This window comes from Dama dama, chromosome 1 (assembly GCF_033118175.1).
Source record: "Dama dama isolate Ldn47 chromosome 1, ASM3311817v1, whole genome shotgun sequence".
NCBI lineage: Eukaryota > Metazoa > Chordata > Mammalia > Artiodactyla > Cervidae > Dama > Dama dama.
The window spans coordinates 34,195,437-34,217,220 of NC_083681.1; the positions used below are offsets into that span (position 1 = coordinate 34,195,437).

Consider the following 21,784-nt stretch of genomic DNA (forward strand, 5'->3'; position numbering starts at 1 on the left):
AGCATGTGATCAAAAGGAAAAGACAAACGGTCCCCAGTTAAGGAAGGCTTCAAAAGGATGAAATAGGATGTTTTCCTTCTTGTCTCTAAAATAAAATAACGCTTGCCTCTCTAAAAAAGAAATGATAGTGTGAAAGATATGTAGCATCTTTGACTTATCAACGTCCCATCCTAAGTTATCTTTCCACCTTTCCCAAAGAGCTATTCACTGGATTTTGCCTCCAGTGCTTTCAACAGAACTATGATGCATTTATCCATCCAAACACAGAAAATTAGAGCCAGTTAATGTCTTCTCTAAATTTTATTAATATTATTGGATGGAACGTATAACCCAGCCTCAAAGAATGTGTGTTTTGTTGTTAAGAAACACAGCACAATGGAGAACAGATGTAGAGAATGGACCTGTGGACACAGTGGGGGAAGGAGAGGGTAGAACAAATTGAGAAAGTAGCATTGACATTTATAGACTACTCTGTGTAAAAGATAGCTAGTGGGAAGCTACTGTAGAACACAGGGAGCCCAGCCTGGTGCTCTGCGATGACCTAGAGGGGCAGGATGAGGGGTGGGGTGGGAGGGAGGAGACATACATACACATAGTTACGACTGATCTGCGATGTGGTACAGCAGAAACCAGCACAACACTGTAAAGCAATTATCCTCCAATTAAAAATTTAAAAATAAAAAAACACAACACACACTTCGGAGCTAATCTTGGGAGTCCAGGCACAACCCTCAGGCCTCTAGGGTTGATCAGGGTGGTTGAGCACAAGCATGGCTTTTGTTTTAAAGCAGATGAACATTTCGCTTTTTGCTGAGATCAAAGTATGCATTCTCCCCTCTGCTTATGTCATGTAAACAGGAAAGTCATGAAAGAGACAGTCAGCTGCTGCCTTTCTCAGGGTTGGGGGCAAACTTCCCTTGGATGGCACAATACGGAGGAGCATTAATAACTGAGTACAGATCTTACCAAAAAACTATCGTCCTAGCATTAGGCATCAGGAGACTCTGGTGCTGACGCCCCGGCCACAGGACTCTGCTCTGACTGCACTGGAAACACCTACTGCCATTATGCAGTTATTCTGAGTGCATGTAGTCTGGACTGATTGTGAGTGTTGGTAACAAAAGAATTCCAGAGAGAGGGGGATGCAATAGAGGATTTCAGTGCTCATGGAGATTAAATAGCCTGAGAATGGCTTTGTATATTAACTTCAGAGAACTCAGGTCTTGCCCTAAAGAGTGACACCTGATGCCTCAATTGTAGGTAATACATCTTTAGTAAGCCACAGATCTCAAGTAGGCTGCTCAGAAGGTGAGACAAATCACATCCAGCCCATAAATGTCTTTCTTTCCGGAGACTGAAATGCCATCCCTGGGCACTCACATTTACGTGAATAGCAGATTTAACACTTGAGACAATTGAATTTTCTCACGAAATGATGAGTCCTTGGCCTTGTTGACAAAGCACCCTGTGGAGAGCATTATTGTTGTCTGAATTGTCAGCAGAAAAGGTATAACATGATTAAGACCCAGTGGTAAGCCAAGACTTCAGGGCTGGTACTCATTGGTGGAATGACTTCGGGTCATTTCTCATTGGTGGAAATGAGAGAGAGAACTGGACCAAGTACAGTCAGATGGTAGCAGAAAAAGAACTCCTGGTCACTCATTTTTCCAGCAGTTAAAAAAGCTGAACAAACATGGATGGACCTAGAGATTAGCATACTAAATAAAGTAAGTCAGGAAGACAGATACCATTTAATACCACTCACATGTGGAATTTAAAATTTGTCACAAATGAACTTATCTATGAAACAGAAACAGACTCACAAACATAGAGAACATGTTGTGGTTGCCAAGAGGGAGGAGGAGTGGAGGAGGAATGGATTGGGAATTTGGGATTCGCAGATGCAAACTATTACATATAGAATGGATAAACAGCAAGGTCTTACACTATATAGTACAGGTAACTATATTCTTGTGATAAACCAAAATGGAAAAGGATATTTAAAAGAACGTATATATGTATATGAGTCATTTTGCTGTACAGCAGAAATTGACACATTAAAAGTCAACAAAAAAGGCTGAACAAATATTGAAAAGAATAACACCAGCATCAGTAAATATCTATAGATCGTAGCAAAAGTGGATTTTTTTTGACCTTCAAAAACAGTGATGACAGCCATAAAAAGAGCCACTGTGTTTCATGAACACACCTGTAAGAGTGTAAACTAATTTTCTTCTGGATGCATTACAAGCAAGGATGTTCTTAGGCTGTGTATTGGCAGAGCCTTCTTGCCCACATTTTGTCCACGCAGCTCAGTATACTACACGGAAGGAAGGACCCTTTCAATTGAAATACAGAGAAGGAAGTTTCTCTTTTTTGGACACCGCAGGTAAAAACTTCAAGGAGCTAATCAGAACCTGGCCAATCTTCCAGAAAGTTCAAAGTCTAAGGAGAACTTACTCTAAATTTCAAATTATAAGTCATTCTTACATGAAAATCTGATATAAGAAGTAACTCTGTATATTACTATTTTAAATTAAATAATCTCAACCTTATTATAATGAGATACCATGAGAAACAGAATGGCAGTAAATAATATTATACAAGAGTAGTATTATACAGTAGTAGTATATTATACAGGAGTCTTGGCAATTATATCAGAAAAGTGAAATATCCCTAAAACAGACAATTTGAGCAAAAACATGATTTATTCGTTTCAAGGTTTTTTTTTTTTTTTCCCTCGAACGATCTGTGTAACTTGCGCTTTTTCGATTAACCTTGCATAGATACAGGCCACAGAGGCTTTTTATATGTGGGTTCAGATAGGAAGAAATACGTTGCAGTTACACAGCACACAGAGGCATATGGTCCTCTGACTGTTTTCAGTAAGCATATAATCATTCTTTCCAAAGGCCTCTTAACTCAGCTAGTTTTTCACAAAGTAATGAGTGCTTTATTCCTTGGGAAATATGTCTAAATGGCTTAGTGCAATATAGTTACATAGTGTATCTATTATACCAGGAGTACATTGTGTTGTTACAAGACTTTGGAAAGCATAAAGACTGCTCGAAATTGAAATATTTCCCCCAGATGTTTGATTGCCTAAGTACAGGCTATATTAAGGAACAGAAGCAAAACAACCCTTGTGGTTTCACAGATGTCCCATCACCATGCAGACTCTTTTATAATCCTCTGAATAAAATCTAATTTGTTTCATCTGGTGAAGAGGTCATTTCTGGCTTCTGACCTATATGACTAAGATCTGATAATGTGAATTGTATTTCATACTAAGCTTATATTTGGTGGGTAAAGCAAATTGTTGATTTCTTTCTGGTTAAGATTTTTAATATTTATCTTAGTTAAGACAAATGTGCGTATTTCATGCTGATTTGCACTTCCTCTGTATGCAGCTCTTTAGGGAAAAAGCTGCTTTCTCCCCCTATGTGGTACTATTTCATTTTACAAAATTTTAAGTCAAAGACTTGCCCTTAATATAATGCCCCTTCTAAGCTATTTTTTTTCTAGAAAATTCATAATCTGAAATTGCCAAGAGGAAGCACTCAGCTACTCACCCTCTCATTGCCTGAAATGAGGAAAGCCCCTGTGTTCTCTTTCTTTATCTCCTTTTAATCCCATGATCACCTTCCTAGAAGTCTCAAAACTCCAGTTTGAGAAACACTAAAATTTTTGTCTTTTAACTTTACGTTAAATTCAGTCTTTTAACTTTACATTAACAAAAAATATCTTTTTAGGATTACCAGGAACAGTGGTCTCAATACGAAAATGCAAAGTCAAGCAATGGACCCAGAGATCAATCTTCGGAAACAACCAATGGCCAGCAACCTTCCAGAAGACCAGCCAAGCACAAGATTCGAAAACAGCGCAAACACCGGCAGGGCGCGAAGTCTTCAGTGACTGAAGAGCTGGCTGTCAGTCAAGGAAACCAGAATAACACTCCCAGACATCAGCAAAACCCAAATAAGCCTACTGATACTGAAGTAACACAGGAAACAGGTGTGATTATGAATGCCACAAACGATGATTTACAATACTCAAGTGTACTGAGAAGCCAGGATCCCAAAGTAACCTCCAATCAATCTGCCCCACCACACCCGGTTTCAGACAAAGTATTATATAAAAATGCTGCCGGATATTACCCGGTGATGAACACTAATAGAGAAAGAGGACACAACGACCAAGAAGAGAAAAGGTTTTCCTACCAGCAGCTACACATCGACAATCTATCCAATATGCACTTGAAGTACCTTCATGAACTTACCAAGAAACACGCATCCCGTAGCCAGAAAGGCTCTCAGTCTAAAATAAACATTCAAGCATCAACCGAGAAGAAGAAGCAACCCAAACTGGCTTACACAGAAACAAAGTATAAGAACTTAGAAATATTATGGTAAGAATTCCCTGTTCTTTGGTGGTTTTCTGGAGAAATGAGAGGCTAGAAGAGGGAGGATGGAATGGAGGACAGAGGGGTGGGTTCATGACAGTGGTCAGGCAAGACGAGAAATTCACCTTAACAGCATCCTTGGCTCTGGCCTTCAACCTAAAATAGTCCACGTTTCATGTATTTCTTTTCTTCTTCCCTGTCTCTAGCTTTTCCACTGTAGTTAAACCAGAGACTAGATAGGGAGAAGGACAGAGGGACCCTATCAAAAAAGATACAGTAAAAAAAAAAAGAGAGAGACAGTATATCTTGATGATTGCAAGTAATATTTGAAGGAAACAAATTATCTCCAGCCCTGTAATGGTCAATCCTAAGAAAATAAAATACAGAAAAAATTATGTATGTGCAAAAATATCACCATTTACAGCAATGACAATAATTGAATAAAGAAATGTTTAAGTAAATTATAATATTAAATACCATGGAATCATTTAAATGGGCTTCCTTAGTAGCTCAGACTGTAAAGATTTCACCTTCATTATCCTCTGGAGACGGGAATGGCTACCCGCTCCAGTATTCTTGCCTGGGGAATCCCATGAACAGAAGAGCCTGGCGGGCTACAGTCCATGGGGTCACCAAGAGTCAGATATGACTTAGAGACTGAACAACAACACACCCTTTAAAACTATGCTTCTGTAGGGAGAAAATGTTGTTATTGTTGTTTAGCTGCTAAGTCGTGTCTACTCTTGGCGACCCCATGGACTGTAAGCCCCCCAGGCGCCTCTGTTGATGGGATTCCCCAGGCAAGAATATTGGAGTGGGTAGCCATTTCCTCCTCCAGAGTATCTTCCCCACTCAGGGATCAAACCCTCATCTCCTGCATTGGCAGGTGGATTCTTTACCACTGAGTCACCTGGGAAGTCCTTATAGAGAGAAAATAGTGAGGTATAAAATTTTACCTAAAAGAGTATGAGCTTCACACCTACTATGTGTTAAAATGTACACAGAAGATGGAAAATGCACCAAAACATCAATAGTGTTTACCTCTGGCAAAAGAGTTTGGGATTATTTTTAATTTCTTCTTTATATATTCTGAGCTGTCCAAATTCCCTACAATGTATATGCATTACTTTTATAATTAGAAAAATGAAAAGTTATTTTTAAAATTAAGGGGGATTTCTTGATGTCATTCAATCAAATGTGTTTATTACATGCCTGATACAACTCAATATAAGACTAAAATGTTATAGAAGATACAAAAGTAGTATGATGCAAGGGAACCCTCAAGGAGCTTATTTTTAAAGTAGAGAGACAATTTTAATATATATGAATTAATCAGAAGACATTTCAGTGCTCCACTTGGAGGTGTGGAATGTACATTTAACAAGATTTAGAATTCACTTCCTAGAAGAGATAGTGATAGATAGCAGGCATTTTTGTCTTTTTCCCCCTGACTTTAGAGGGAGTGCTTCTAACATTTTGCCATTAAAAATATTTAATTTTTAGTACTTAGGGAGATATAGAGGAAACATCATCCTATTTCTATTTTTTGCAAAGATCTATCATAAATAGATGCTTAATGTTAACTAATACTTTTTCTTCATCAATTGAAAATATTTCTCCTTTAATTCTTTAATGTGGCTAAATGTATTAACAGATTTTCTAACATTCCACCAACCTTTTACTCCTAGGACAATCCCAACTTGTCATACTATTTTAATAAACTTCTTGATTTGATTTGTTAATGCTATTTAGGATTTAACATTCACATGCAGGAAGTGAGACTGGCTTAAAATTCTCTAATCTATCACTGGCCTTGTCTGGATGTGTTATCAATTATACCAAGATTATACCAGCCTTAGAATAATTCCCTCATTTCACATCCTCTGGGATATACAATTGGAAATGTTACTTGAAAGTTTCATAGAACTTTTCAGTAAATCCGTTTAGTTCACATGTATTTTTTTGTTTGGCCTTTCTTTTGTTGCTGTTTGTGGGCAGATTTTAAACTTTAAACTACTTACATTTTTTGGGATACTCATATCAAGTTAATTTCTACTTTCTTAATTTGTCCTAATCACCCTTTTTTCTAATATCATCTTTTTTAAAAAATATTATCTTTTGAACTGATAGAACTTTGTTACCTTTCCCCTCTACTGATTTGGAAATGCATATTTTCTATTCTCTTTTTTTAAACTTACATACTTAACTAGTCTAGTGTTAAATTAATATTCCTATTGTCCTGCAGACATTCTCAAATTCATTGGATTGTTCTGATCCAGTCACCCTTTGTGTCATACATATTCTTTTCATTCAGCATCTTATAGCTCCTAATTGCTATTTTATTATTGCTGGATAGAGTCCATGCTGTTTTAGATTTAACCGATTGTTTATTAATGTCTTTGCTTCCCATCTTTCTTCCATTTCACTCTTCCTTGCTCAAGTAGATCCTTTAGAAGTTCTTTCAGCAAGTACATTTCACTGGTAAACTTACCTGAAATTCCTTTGCTTTATTCTCTTAAATTACTGTTTAACTTGGTAAAGAATTAAACCTTGAAAACACTGTCTTCCTATTTCCTGGCTTCTGTATTTCTTTGAAAAGACTTTTACCAATGTAATTATCATTCTTTTTGTCTTTTATTCTCTTGTTGGTTTTGAGGTCTCTCCTTTGTTTTTTGTGTTTTCAAGCTTCACTATGACGTATTTAGTTTGAAATTTATAATCTTGCTTGTGACTTTTCTGGGCTTCCTAAATCTGAAGGTTCATCTTTTTCATAAATTCTGGAAAATCATCACCCATTTTCCCTTTGAATACTATGTCTCCCAAATTTGCTCTATTTTCCCTTCAGGAACACACAACAGATACATTTTTGATCCTCTTATTCTAGACTCCATGTCTTTTTAACAGTTTCTTATTTCCCATCTCACATCTCTCTGTGCTTCTTTCTGAGAAATTTCCTGTTTATAAATCTCTGGCTATGTCCAATACGGTCTTTAATGTGTCCATTGAGTTGTAAATTTCAGTGATGGTGCTTTTTGTGTCTAGAATTTCTGCATGGTTCTGATTAAAACCTTCCTGTTCCTTTTTCAGAATATATTTCTCAGAGTTTTTATTTCTTATTTCATGTCTTTAATCATACATATGCTTGCTTATAAATGCTTTCTAATATTCAGTTATCCTAAATTCTTAGAAATCTACTACTGCTTTGTGTGTGAGTGTGCATGTGTATCTGGACTCTCTTATTTGGTAGGTTATTTCCTTACATGTTCTAAAATTTTGGATTGTGAACTTATGTGTAGCCATCTTATCTGTAGACACCAAAGCAGGTTTGGGTGGGGCTGTATCCTTCCAGAGAACTTTTATTTCATACTCTTTTCCACTGTAATTTATTACAGGATACTGAATATAGTTACCTATGATATATAATGTTGTTCATCCATTTTGGATACAATAGTTTGGGCCTTCCCTGGTGGCTTAGATGGTAAAGAACCTGCCTGGAATATGCGAGACCCGGGTTCAATCCCTAGGTTGGGAAGATCCCCTGGAGAAGGAAATGGCAACCCTCTAATTCTTGCTGGAGAATGCTATGGACAGAGGAGCCTGGCAGGTTCCTGGGGTTGCAAAGAGTCAGACATGACTAAGTGCAACTAATACATATAATAGTTGCATCTGCTAGTCCCAAACTCCCAATCCAACCCTCCCCCCACTCCTTGGCAACCTCAAGTCTGTTCTCTATGTCTGTGAGCCTGCTCCTGTTTCATAGATAAGTTCATTTGTGTCATATTTTAGATTCCACATGTTAACTGATATGGTATTTGTCTATCTCTTTCTGACTTATTTCATTTAGTATGATAATCTCCAGGTCCATTCATGTAGCTGCAAATGGCATTATTTCGTTCTCCTTTATGGCTGAGTAATATTCCATTGTGTATATATGCCACATCTTCTTTATCTGTTCATCTGTTGATGAACATTTAGGTTGTTTCCATGTCTTGGCTACTGTAAATACTGCTTCTATTAACACAGGGATGCACAGTATTTTTTCAGATTATACTTTTGTCTGGAGATATGCCCATGAGTGGGATTGCTGTGTCACATGGCAACTTTATATTCAGTTTTTGAGTAATCTCTGTACTGTTCTCCATAGTGGCTGTACCAATTTACATTCCCACCAACAATGTAGGCGGCTTCCCTTTTCTCCACACCCCCTCCAGCATTTCTTATCTGGAGACTTTTTAATGATGGCCTTTCTGACTGACGTAAGGTAGTAGCTCATTGTCGTTTTGATTTGCATTCTTCCAGAGAACTTTTGTATCTGCTTCTGCCACCTACAGAGGTATCCTTCCTCCACTATCATTTTCATGTTAATTTCTTGGTGTTGGAGTTCCATGATTATGTAGGTAAGGTAAATTTGAACCCCAAATATTGCCCCAAATTCCCAGGGAATTTTTTTTTTCCTAGTTCAGAACCTAGACAAAGATAGACTTGCTCTGTTGTTTCTCAAGGCTGGTGAATGAGTTTTTTACTAATCTGCCTTTTTATTGAGGCTGTATCTCTTCAGAGCTTCCCTGGTGGCTCAGATAGTAAAGAATCTGCCTGCAATGCAGGAGACCTGGGTTCGATCCTTTGGTCGGGAGGATACCCTGGAGAAGGGGATCTTCAAGGGTGAGAGCCTTAGTGTAGGTATCTCACTTCTGATTCCCTGCCCCACACAAGGTCAGGGTCTGCCATATCTAATAACAGTGATAAATGGTACATGCAAGCACTTAGGTTCAAAATTCCCTCAAAGAAAGCTATAGCAAGCACTTAGGTTCAAAATTCCCTCAAAGAAAGCTATAGCTTCAGCTCATCCAAAATCTGCTTTAGTTTTAGTTCCTCTTTAGTTTGTGGTCTTTGAAGATTCCTCATCTCTCTTACAAATTCAGTTATATAATTAAAAGGATATTTGTTTAATTTAATCCACCATATCCAGGTATTTTGTGGTGGAAAGGCCTTTGATTTTTCAGAATGGTGTTTTTTCTATTCTGAAAGCAGTAAATGAAAGTTCTAAGAGCTAGACTATTCTAAAGAAAAAAATAGGGGGATATTATGAATAATAATATAATTATGAAAAGATTAAAGACATTAATTTGTTTGTCATGCATGATAAGTCACTTCAGTCAAGTCTGACTCTTTGCAACACCATGGACTATAGCCCACCAGGCTCCTCTGTCCATGGGATTCTCCAGGCAAGAATACTGGAATGGGTTGCCATTTCCTCCTCCAGGGAATCTTCCCAATCCAAGGATGGAAACTGCATCTCTTATGTCTCCTGCATTGGTGGTGGGTTCTTTGGGAGTGGTAAATACAGTAAATCAATGGTTCATAAAGACTTTTATGCTAAGTCTTATGTATCTACATTTTAACAGATTTGTGCTTTTTTTGTTTTTCCTTCAAGGAAATTCCATTCTTCCTCTGAGGAACAACCTGCTAAGGCTTCCCCAGATTCCCGGCTCTCCCAGATAATGGAGCAGCATCAGCAAGCCCTGCTGCAGCTGACAGAGGTGCAGCCCCACGAAGGGGCCTCACCCGGCCTCACCCTTCCACCCATACTGTCAAGGGTGGAGAGTGAATCCCACCTCAGTTCAGAGAGAAGCCAAAGAAACCAAGTGAAAATCAGCCGCAGCAATTCTGAAAGCTATCTGTTTCAACTGGAAAAGGGGAAAAAGCATAGGAAAAGAAGCAGCATTAAGGTAATAACAGCATCTTACTTAACCTTCCATTTTGATAATACACATGGTCCTTGATTTTCATTCCCCTTATCATAGGCCTGGAATAGGGATGCTCCTCTTCCTCCTCTTTCTCTTCTACCTGCCCCCATCCCCTAAGAACTCTTCCTTGACTCTCATCTCAACCTCAGCTCCTGCAGTAAAACACCCAGGACAGCCAATGACTGCACTTTTCTTCTTAAATGTTTGCTTTACTGAGTTCTGTGTTTACTATAACTCGATACTATACTATAAGATTCACCATGGGGTGGGGGTGGGGGGGGGGGTGAGAGGGAGGTTCAAGAGGGAGGGGACATATGTATACCTTTGGCTGATTCATGTTGATGTATGGCAGAAACCAATATAACACTGTAAAGCAATTATCCTCCAAGGAAAATATTTTTAAAACAACAACAAAAAGATTCACCATCATTAGCACCTTTGTGCACTGAAGTCTTTCCCATCAGGTCTGCTTTGCTAAATAAAGGAAATGGGGGTGGGTGGCAAAAAAGGAAGGTTTCCAGGAAGAAATGAAGGAGTCTTTTTATGTCCTTTGTGTTTCTCCACTCTTTCAAACAATAAAAACTCCTCAGGAGACACCACTTGTTTCTAGTGTCAAATAGTAAGGGAAAAGCTGGAAATGCTTTAAGGGGCAACAGGGAAAGACTTGGTTGGAAGCAATAAGCCTGTAGTGGATGGGCCGTCCCAGGAACAGACTCTGAAATGGAGATTTGTGAGCTGGAGCCCTCCTCCAGAACCACCCCTGGAAGGGAGGGAGCAGGCAGGGCGGGGCCAGGGAGAGGCAGGTTTGAGGCTCTAAGCGGAGGCTTCAGCCACGCCCACGAGGGTTCTGAAGTTGGGATGGCCCTTCAGAGGCAAGGCACCAGCTGTTCCCTGACACGGATCAGCCACTGGTTGTTGCCTGTCTTTGAGGAAGGGTAGTAACTTCGGTCACGGCTACTTTGGGCTACTACTTTGTTACTTTGGTAGTAACTTGGGGCTACTCCACCTGGGTGAGGGCAGTTCTCAGGAAGGGACTCGACTGTGAGCGACGGAAAACGACACTCAGCAGCTGGGGGCACAAGAGTCTGGGTCCAGGGGAGCGCCCACTCTCAGGCAGATTTAGGGAGCCGTCCTCAGTTCAACTCAACACACATGTGTTGAATTCCTTCCGGGCACCGGTGTCAGGTGCTGGGGGATGTATAGTGAACGAGCAGCAGGAGTGGACAATTGCCTGGAACCGGGGAAGGCATGCGGGCATGTGGCTTCAGTATCATATTGAAATAAAAAAGAGAGATGCGGGGTGAACACAGAGGAGCACGGAGGGGGCACACATCCCCACCTGGGGGTCAAGCAGAGTTTCAGGGGTGATCGTGAGGTGTCTGAGAGGACGTTCGCGAATTAACAGGAGAAAGACTGAAGGCACTTGAGGCAGAGGGACCAGCGGGAGCAAATGTTCTGAAGCGCGTGAGGACACAAAGCATGCTGGGAACTGAAGCATCTCAAGGCTGCTGTCACTCAAACTGGGGCTTCCCTGGTGGCTCAGACGGTAAAGAAGAGGGCATGGCAACTCGCTCCAGAATTGTTGCCTGGAGAATCCCATGGACAGAGGAGCCTGGCAGGCTATAGTCCATGGAGTTGCAAAGAGTCGGACACAACTGAGCGACTAAGCACAGCACAGTCATTCAAACTGGGAGGGCTGAGTGTTGAGAGAGGACAGTGGAGAAATAGGTCAGGGAGTTGGGGGTGGGGGGGGTGGGGGATTGGGTAGGTCTGCCAGTATCTTGCTTGTCATTGGTGGAAGGAGGGCTCTAATCTCTAGGCTAGAGGGTAGAGGTGCAGGTTGGCGGGAGGCACTGAAGAATTTTAACCACAATTAGCTTATTTTATTTTATTTTTGTGGGATTAACATTGACCTTTATTTTCTGTTCGTAATTCTTCATATTTTCTGAAATTTTTTTTTTTTTTGGAACTGAGCATGCATTACTTTTATAACCAGAAGTTTAATAAAACAACTGAAAAGAAGAGATGATACACAAAGGGCTAGGGTGAAAAATTGGGATATAGTCACAAGACATCAAAAGATACGAATGAAAAGTTTTATGTCAAAGACATTCAAATAAGGTGACAGTTTTTAATTAAAATGGTTTGCACCCTTAGCATTTCTTGAGTTCAGAGGGAAGAAATACTTTTCAATGAAAATAAAGGTCTCTGTAAAAACCAGGCTTTCATTTATTCTTTCTCTATGCTTATATTTTTCTATCCTCCATTTATTATTAACCAGTTACATTTCCCGAGTAACTATTCTATTACTAGTCCTGCTTCAGATACTTTATCAGATTCAATATCAGGAACAGGGATAATATGCTTTACAGTTAAATATGAGGAATTTCAGTCATGGGTGGTTAATTGAGGGCTTTATTTCTCTTCCGTTTTACTGTGCTTTTGATCATTTTATTGCTCATTAGTCTATTTTCTGGTGTGTGGATAAGTGAAAAGATACAGACACAAAATTAAGTGTCAGTTCAGTCACATACTGATCAAATGAGGGTCTTGCAAAGAAATTACAGTGAGTCCCCTGCTCATTTTTGGCCAGAATGTATATGTGTTCATCAGGTGATTTATGGATTAACAGATAGTTAATGGTTTAAATGTTTCTTTCCCCTTAGTCAGCAGTTTACATGGAAACACTAAAGCATGTGATGACAGAACTGAAGGTGGTTTTCTGGTTAGCAGTCATCAAATTTAGAACCTTATTCTTAGCCTCTGTAGTAGAGAGCTAGATCCTACTAACATTCCTTTTTATTTTTTTTTTTTTAGTTTATTTTCATTGGAGGCTAATTACTTTACAGTATTGTGGTCGTTTTTGCCATACATTCACATGAATCAGCCATGGCTGTACATGTGTCCCCCATCCTGAACCCACTCCCATCTCCCTCCCCACCCCATCCCTCAGGGTCATCCCAGTGCACCAGCTCTGAGCACCCTGTCTCATGCATCAAACCTGGACTGGCAATCTACTTCACATATGATAATATACATTTTTCAATGCTATTCTCTCAAATCATCCCACCCTTGCCTTCTCCCACAGAGTCCAAAAGTCTGTTCTTTACATCTGTGTCTCTTTTGCTGTCTCACAGATAGGGTCATCGTTACCATCTTTCTAAATTCCATATATATGCGTTAATATACTGTATTGGTGTTTTTCTTTCTGACCGACTTCACTCTGTATAATAGGCTCCAGTTTCATCCACCACATTAAAACTGATTCAAATGCATTCTTTTTAATAGCTGAGTAATATTCCATTGTGTATATGTACCACAGCTTTCTTATCCATTTGTCTGCCAATGGGCATCTAGGTTGCTTCCATGTCCTGGCTATTGTAAACAGTGCTGCGATGAACATTGGGGTACATGTATCTCTTTCAGTTCTGGTTTCCTTGGTGTGTATGCCCAGGAGTGGGATTGCTGGGTCGTATGGCAGTTCTATTTCCAGTTTTTTAAGGAATCTCCACACTGTTCTCCCTAGTGGCTGTACTACTTTGCATTCCCACCAACAGTGTAAGAGGGTTCCTTTTTCTCTGCACCCTCTCTAGCATTTATTGTTTGTAGACTTTTTGATAGCAGCCATTCTGACCGGCGTGAGATGGTACCTTATTGTGGTTTTAATTTGCATTTCTCTGATAAAGAGTGATGTTGAGCATCTTTTCATGTTTGTTAGCCATCTCTATGTCTTCTTTGGAGAAATGTCTGTTTAGTTTTTTGGCCCATTTTCTGATTGGGTCGCTTATTTTTCTGGAATTGAGCTGTAGGAGTTGCTCCTATATTTCTGAGATTAATTCTTTGTCAGTTGCTTCATATGCTATTATTTTCTCCCATTCTGAGGGCTGTCTTTTCACCTTGCTTAGAGTTTCCTTCGTTGTGCAAAAGCTTTTAAGTTTAATTAGGTCCCATTTGTTTATTTTTGCTTTTATTTACATTACTCTGGGAGGAGGGTCATAGAGGATCCTGGTATGATTTACATCAGAGAGTGTTTTGCCTATGTTTTCCTCCAGGAGTTTTACAGTTTCTGGTCTTAGATTTAGATCTTTAATCCATTTTGAGTTTGTTTTTTGTATGGTGTTAGAAGGTGTTCTAGTTTCATTTTTTTTACAAGTGGTTGACCAGTTTTCCCAGCACCACTTGTTAAAGAGATTGTCTTTTCTCCATTATATATTCTTGCCTCCTCTGTCCAAGATAAGGGGTCTATAGGTGCATGGATTTATCTCTGGGTTTTCTATTCTGTTCCATTGATTTATATTTCTGTCTTTGTGCCAGTACCATACTGTCTTGATTACTGTAGCTTTGTAGTATAGCCTGAAATCATGCAGGTTGATTCCTCCAGTTCCATTCTTCTTTCTCAAGATTGTTTTGGCCATTCAGGGTTTTTGTATTTCCATGGAAATTGTGAAATTATTTGTTCTAGTTCTCTAAAAAATACCATTGGTAGCTTGATAGGGATTGCATTAAATCTATAGATTGCTTTGGATAGTATACTCATTTCCACTACATTGATTCTTCCAATCCATGAACATGATATATTTCTCTATCTATTTGTGTCATCTTTGATTTCTTTCATCAGTGTTTCATAGTTTTCTATATATAGATCTTTTGTTTCTTTAGGTAGCTTTATTCCTAAGTATTTTATTCTTTTCGTTGCAATGGTAAATGGAACTATTTCCTTAATTTCTCTTTCTGTTTTCTCATTGTTAGTGTATAGGAATGCAAGGGATTTTGGCATGTTAATTTTATATCCTGCAACTTTACTATATTCAGCTTAGTCTTTTTAGGAAGACTGTTCTGGCTATGTAGTGCAGAGCAGGTAGATGCAGAGCACACCAGGAATAGGGGGTCATGAGCTAAAAGCTCATGTGGGAGCCTCGGAAAGAAAGGAAAGGGTGGCCTTAAAGAGAACAAGTATAAGTGGACTAGAACGACAGTTCTATATTACAGAGAAGGAAACGAGTACCAGCTTGCTGTGTCCTCCTGAGAGAGGACCTCAGAGGTTGATGAACATGGAACACCTCAGCCCACTGCCACAGCCCCCACCCAAGAGCCCACACAACCCAAGGTCTTCAACTCACTCACAACCTGGGGTCCTTACCACCACCCCTTCCCACACCCCCACCCAAGGGCTCCTTGAGCTCCTTGTCTGACCCTCCCTCACATCCTCTGTCCTAATTCTTGCCCAGGCCATGGAGACCACTACTAGTTGTTTGGAGCTGGGATAGTCCCCAGTTTTACTGTATTATGAAGAAATGTGTTCCTGGGATCATAAGTAACTTATTTTTCCACCAAAACATCATTATATGCTTAGGTTACATTACAGTTAGGTTCTGAGGTACAATTAGTCGTTTTCAAGTACTTCATAAACAGAATAGGGTTTGTACACTGGACTAGGAAGCCAGACACTATGCGTATTATTACTTCTATGGGGAAATATATTCAGAGCTTAGGAACCAACACATTCTCAAGATGAGGATGTCCTGTCCCTCTAGAACTTATGAGTTATCAGGGCCTAAGAAAGAGCTCAAACACACCACTTCAGATGAGAATCTTCTGGGTTAGGGTTCCTACCAACTGTGTATTATCGTGGAAAATGCAAGCTTTCAGCTCAATTTCTAGTGAGCAGGGATCAGTGGAAGTCACACACTTGGCCATTTCTAAATTTCCATCACCTAATCTCTGCATAACTTGGCAAGTTATTAATTCACCTGAGCCCTTAGTTCCCCATTTGCACAATTAGAGTTGTTCTTTTGGTAGATTTCATTTGACAGTTAAATGAAATACTGTATTAAAACCTTAGATTGTTGTTGTTTTTTTAGTCACTAAGTCATGTTCGACTCTTTGCAACCCCATGGACTGTAGCCTGCCAGGCTCCTCTGTCCATGGGATTCTCCAGGCAAGAATACTGGAGTGGGTTGCCATTTCCTCCTCCAGGGGATCTTCCTGACCCAGGGATCAAACCCCTGTCTCCTGCATCTCCTGCACTTTCAGATGGATTCTTTACCATTGAGCCACCAGGGAAACCCCAAAATCTTAGCTTAGTACCTAGTGATGAATAGATGCCAACTAGATGTTCATTTCCCTTCCCTTCCTTCTCCTCCTGTAGTCTGAATTTGCATTTTACCTGGGAGGGTAGAGGATAGACCCAGGTGATGGTGGGTATCACCAGACATCTAAGATCTGGAAGAAAGGGAAGAGGAAGAAAGAGAACTTCCACTTACTGCTTCCCAAGCCCTCTTTAAACTTGGGAAATCCTTCCCCTCCTCCTCTTTCTCGGGGATGTTACAATCCACTTGTACCCATTTTCTCCATCCAAGACCTTCAGCCTATATCCGACAAAGACAAAGAAGCACTCTTTGTCTGGGGAGCCATTCCAGAAGCTACAATGATTGAGAACCAAACTATTTGTATAGGACAGCAGGTAGCCGGGGCCTCAGACACAGGGACTCATTACCCAGATCAGGCCCATTTCCCAGTCAAAGTAAATCTCTTGGTCTCCAAGGGAATTGACTTGAATCACAGTAAAAATCTGAGGATTTGTCAAGATAATAGGCCTGAGCACCATCCCTCTTCTCCTGGCAGTTGTATTGTGACTGATTTATGAATACTCAGCATTGTCCATGCCACTGAATCCAGACATCAGGCAGTGAGAGATTAACCCAGCACAAGGGATGACAAACAGTATAAAAATATCCACTGTGACCCACAGAGAATAACTGCTTAAGGAATTCTCTGACAGCTGTGCAGAGCTGAGCCACAGTAATTAACTCGTGTGTTTGTTGTCACAGACAATCTGGGTATTGCTGCTCGACTGCTTCTAAGAAGAGGTTTATTTGGATTAAGTTTAGTAACCACAGAGCAAATTTCCTTCCCTTGCTGTTCCCCAGTATTGGAGACATTGTTTTCTATCCCATCATTAAGTAACTCTCTCACCCTTACACATCTGAGGAATGTTCTGGGGGAAAGTCCTGCAGTGTCCCCCCCACATCGGGGCATGACCTCTCAAAAGTTGACACAAGTCCTCCCGGGGACAGTTGATGTCATTTTCAGTTCAGGCACCTTGTGCCCCAAGTTTACAGTAAAAGTCCCTCATCTAGCTTGAGAAGCGTGATGGACGGCTGGCAGAAACCTTCCATCAGGAAATCCTGTGCCAAACTCTGCTAAAGTCATGACCCATGGACACCAGTTCCGAGGGGCAGGTCTGGCCGGGTCAGTCATCAGCTAGAGCCAGAGTTGGCTAATGTCAGCCCATGGGCATCTCATGCAAAGACTAGCAGTGAACCCCACTGGAGATCTGTTGAAAACGTGCCTTTATTTTCCTCATGTTTGGAGACCTAATGAGACTATTATTGTTGATGTAATTTTAAAAAAATTTGAGGGCATCACACTGTCATGACCTTTTGGTCTTGTAACAGCCAAAGAGAGGTAAATCAAAGTAAATTCTAGGGATTATTTGCCTATGACAGCCTTTTGAAGAGACAGAAAGTAGATTAGTGGTTGCCTAGGGCTAGAGGGAGAAAGGAGAGGGGAGTGACTGCTAATGGGTATGGGGTCTCTTTTTAGGATAATGAAAATGTTTTAAAATTGGATTGTGGTGACTCTTGCACAGCTTGATAGCTATACTAAAAACCACTGACTTGTACAACTTCAAATGGGTGAATGTGGTGGTGTGTGAATTTTATCTCAATAAAGCTGTTAAAAAGATTTTTGATGGAAAGGGATCAAACAAAATTGCAGCACTGAGAACCAATCAAGATTACTTGAGGCTAACAAGTGAATCCAGGATTTTTCATTGCCGGTCACCCAGAACAAACTCTGTCAGGAGCCCTGGCGCTCCCTTGAGAAACATTCCTTCTTATTTTCGCTGGCAGCAGCTCAGCCTGTCAAGGGGTCAATGGTGTTTGGAGATGCCCCTTTCGGTCAACACTGTCTTTCGTGTCAGTCTGCAGTACTGGACCCTTGGTTCTGTCTTCCTGTGACCGCCATGACGTCTAGTCCAGGTGATAGTAAGAACTTAGACGGGGCAGCAATAAGCAATTACTCATGCTTCACAATCTGTCTTTTGTGAGTCGGTGGGATGATTAAGCCTAAGCTGCTTCAGACTAAGGATGTGATTTCTGGGCACTAATCATTTCTTTCTCTCAGTTTTGGACAAATCGGATTTGTGACTTGGACATGAGTGGGTTCCCTCCTTTTTCATCTTTGGTTTACTTTGGCAAATAGATAGTAACTTAGTGATTATGCTGAAAACAATGGCACAGGTGGCATAGGCCAGGTAAAGAACAAATTCGCAGTTGCCAAGAATAGGATATCTGAGCTCATTCACCTATTAAAAATCAGCAGAGGTTTTAAAATGTGATAATATTCAGTGTCATCAAGGTCTGCACAAAAGAAGCATTCTTCTGCCTCCTTAATGGAAGTGTTCATGAATGGCCCTGAATACGTTCATGATTCTGTTTCAATGATCTCAGTTCCCTTTAGAGACGTGAAGAAATAATTGAGAAGTGAGATGAGGAGAAATAATGAGTGGCTCACAAACAGTGCTCATCCCTGCGTGTGTGCATGCATGCATGTTTGTGTCAGTCGCTTGGTCATGTCCGACTGTGACCCCATGGACTGTAGCCCACCAGGCTCCTCTGTCCAAGGGATTCTCCAGGCAAGAGCACTGAAGTGGGTTGCCATTTCCTTCTCCAGGGGATCTTCCCAACCCAGGGATCGAACCCACGTTTCCTGCATTGCAGGTGGACTCTTACTGTCTGAGCCATCAGGGAAGTCCCCTCAGTTTTCAGATATTATAAAAATTCCGTTGTCGTTGGGGAGAAAACTGAGACACACTGACCCCCCTCCCCAGGCCTCTATTTGCCAGTCCAAAGTCTAGCATACACCCTCCTAGTCTCCACCCCCAGTGGAATGAGCTGCACACAGGCAGCCTTTTGCCAGGGGGAGGGTCTCAGGAGCCCATTTGGTGGCGGCTGGCCAGGGTCAAGGGCTGTGGGTGGGGGATCAGGAGGAGAGGTGTGGTTGGAGGAGCAGCTGCTGTGTGTGTGCATGGGGGGTGGTCAGCACTGAATAGGGGACCCCATATGGGGTTCCATAATGATCTATACAGTCCATGGAATTCTCCAGGCCAGAATACTGCAGTGGGTAGCCTTTCTCTCCTCTAGGGGATCTTCCCAACCCAGGGATCAAACCCAGGTCTCCCACATCGCAGGCAGATTTTTACCAGCTGAGTCACAAGGGAAGCCCATGCTCATCCCTAGGACATCTTAAATGTTCAATATTTAGAGGAAGCACTAAATAATCCAACTACAACAAGACAATAGCATGTTATACACAGAAAATATCTAGTGGCAGGGAAATACAGTGTCATGCTAACCTCAGTGAAAAATAACAAAATAATTTGTAGCATAGGGAAAATTTTAGAAAAGTAGGAGCAGACACATCTAAAAGGCAGGAAGCAGCTGTAGTGGTTTTTCTGGGTGATGACTCCATTCTCTTAAAGAAGATTTATGATTTTTAAATGGCTTCAATGAACACTGTTTCTTCTATATACTTAATGTTCTAGTCATTTTAGTCCAAAGCCTTCTTTGACCCTGATGCTGGGAAAGACTGAGGGCAGAAGGAGAAGGGGGCAACAGAGGATGAGATGGTTGGACGGCATCACAGATTCAGTAGACATGAGCCTTTGACTGTGTGGATCACAATAAACTGTGGAAAATTCTGAAAGAGATGGGAATACCAGACCACCTGACCTGCCTCTTGAGAAACCTATATGCAGGTCAGGAAGCAACAGTTAGAATTGGACATGGAACAACAGACTGGTTCCAAATCGAGAAAGGAGTACGTCAAGGCTGTATATTGTCACCCTGCTTATTTAACTTATATGCAGAGTACAGCATGAGAAACGCTGGGCTGGAAGAAGCACAAGCTGGAATCAAGATTGCCAGGAGAAATATCAATAACCTCAGATATGCAGATGACATCATGCTTATGGCAGAAAGTGAAGAGGAACTAAAAAGCCTCTTGATGAAAGTGGAAGAGGAGAGTGAAAAAGTTGGCTTAAAGCTCAACATTCAGAAAACTAAGATCATGGCATCTGGTCCCATCACTTCATGGCAAATAGATGGGGAAACAGTGGAAACAGTGGCAGACTTTATTTTGGGGGGCTCCAAAATCACTGCAGATGGTGACTGCAGTCATGAAATTAAAAGATGCTTACTCCTTGGAAGGAAAGTTATGACCAACCTAGATAGCATATTAAAAAGCAGAGACATTACTTTGCCAACAAAGGTCCATGTAATCAAGGCTATGGTTTTTCCAGTAGTCATGTATGGATGTGAGAGTTGGACTGTGAAGAAAGCTAAGCGCTGAAAAATTGATGCTTTTGAACTGTGGTGGTGTTGGAGAAGACTCTTGAGAGTCCCTTGGACTGCAAGGAGATCCAACCAGTCCATCCTAAAGGAGATCAGTCCTAGGTGTTCATTGGAAGGACTGATGCTGAAGCTGAAACTCCAGTACTTTGGCCACCTCATGTGAAGAGCTGACTCACTGGAAAAGACCCTGATGCTGGGAGGGATTGGGGGCAGGAAGATAAGGGGACGACAGAGGATGAGATGGCTGGATGGCATCACCGACTCGATGGACATGAGTTTGAGTAAACTCTGGGAATTGGTGATGGACAGGGAGGGCTGGCGTGCTGCGATTCATGGGGTCACAACGAGTCGGACACAACTGAGCAACTGAACAACAATAAAGCCTTCTTTAAGAAAGGCTCTTCTTTGATCTTTTAGGATTAGATGCACTGAGTGTTGACTATAAATGTCATTATATAGTATAATGTTATATTAACATTCTAATAAGGCAAATACTATTTACAGAACTTTCATCCTTGCACCGTAGAACTGTTGCCTAAATGGCACGTGACTTTGGCCCTTTGAAGCCCCAAGGTATACTATAAAAATTCTGTAGGACCATAGAAATATTGTCTTCAGCTACAAGTCACAGAATTGCTGTTTACAACAACTTGAAAAATTCTTTGAGTTCATTCTTCTTATATATACTTAATTCACAAGTAGGTAGTTGCACTGGTGGTTCCAGAGCTCAAAACATCAGAACCAGTATTTATGATTCTCTTGTTCTTTTTTCTTTCCTGGCCTCAAGACTGCTGCTAGCTCCAGAAATTACATCCACATTCAAGACAAGAAAAAGGGAAAGGGGGAGGGGCTGTGGCAGTCTGAATAAAAGTTTTCCAAGATGCACCCTCTAGCTCATATCTCAAAAGCCAGAGCTCAGTGCTGGGATTTGGGAAAAAGAGAATTTGGCTCTAAGCCTGAAAAACACCAATGGATAAGCTAAGTGATCTGACCTCCAAGTAGTCAGTCAATAGTCCCTGTGAGTAGTAACAGTTGATCCATGTGTATATGTAAATTCACTGTTAAGATTTGAGAATTATATGCAGTAACTATATGATGAAATGTTCCATTTTTAAAGTCTCTTGACTATCTCTGCCAAATTCTCTCTTAGGAAAGAACACATTAGATATAGTGTATATACCCACTCCAGTATTCTTGGGCTTCCCTTGTGGTAAATGTGG

The 21,784-nt window shown here is 40.8% G+C and overlaps 1 protein-coding gene across 3 annotated transcripts in view; it reads left to right on the plus strand.

The window, feature by feature from the left end:
- JHY (junctional cadherin complex regulator) overlaps positions 1-21,784 on the plus strand; it is a 73,305-nt gene that overhangs the window by 46,118 nt on the left and 5,403 nt on the right. For all 3 annotated transcript variants that reach the window (XM_061130500.1, XM_061130621.1, XM_061130588.1), the window contains 2 exons: positions 3,753-4,408; positions 9,837-10,131. In XM_061130500.1, the coding sequence (XP_060986483.1) occupies positions 3,753-4,408; positions 9,837-10,131 (951 nt within the window). The remainder of the gene's footprint in view (positions 1-3,752; positions 4,409-9,836; positions 10,132-21,784) is intronic.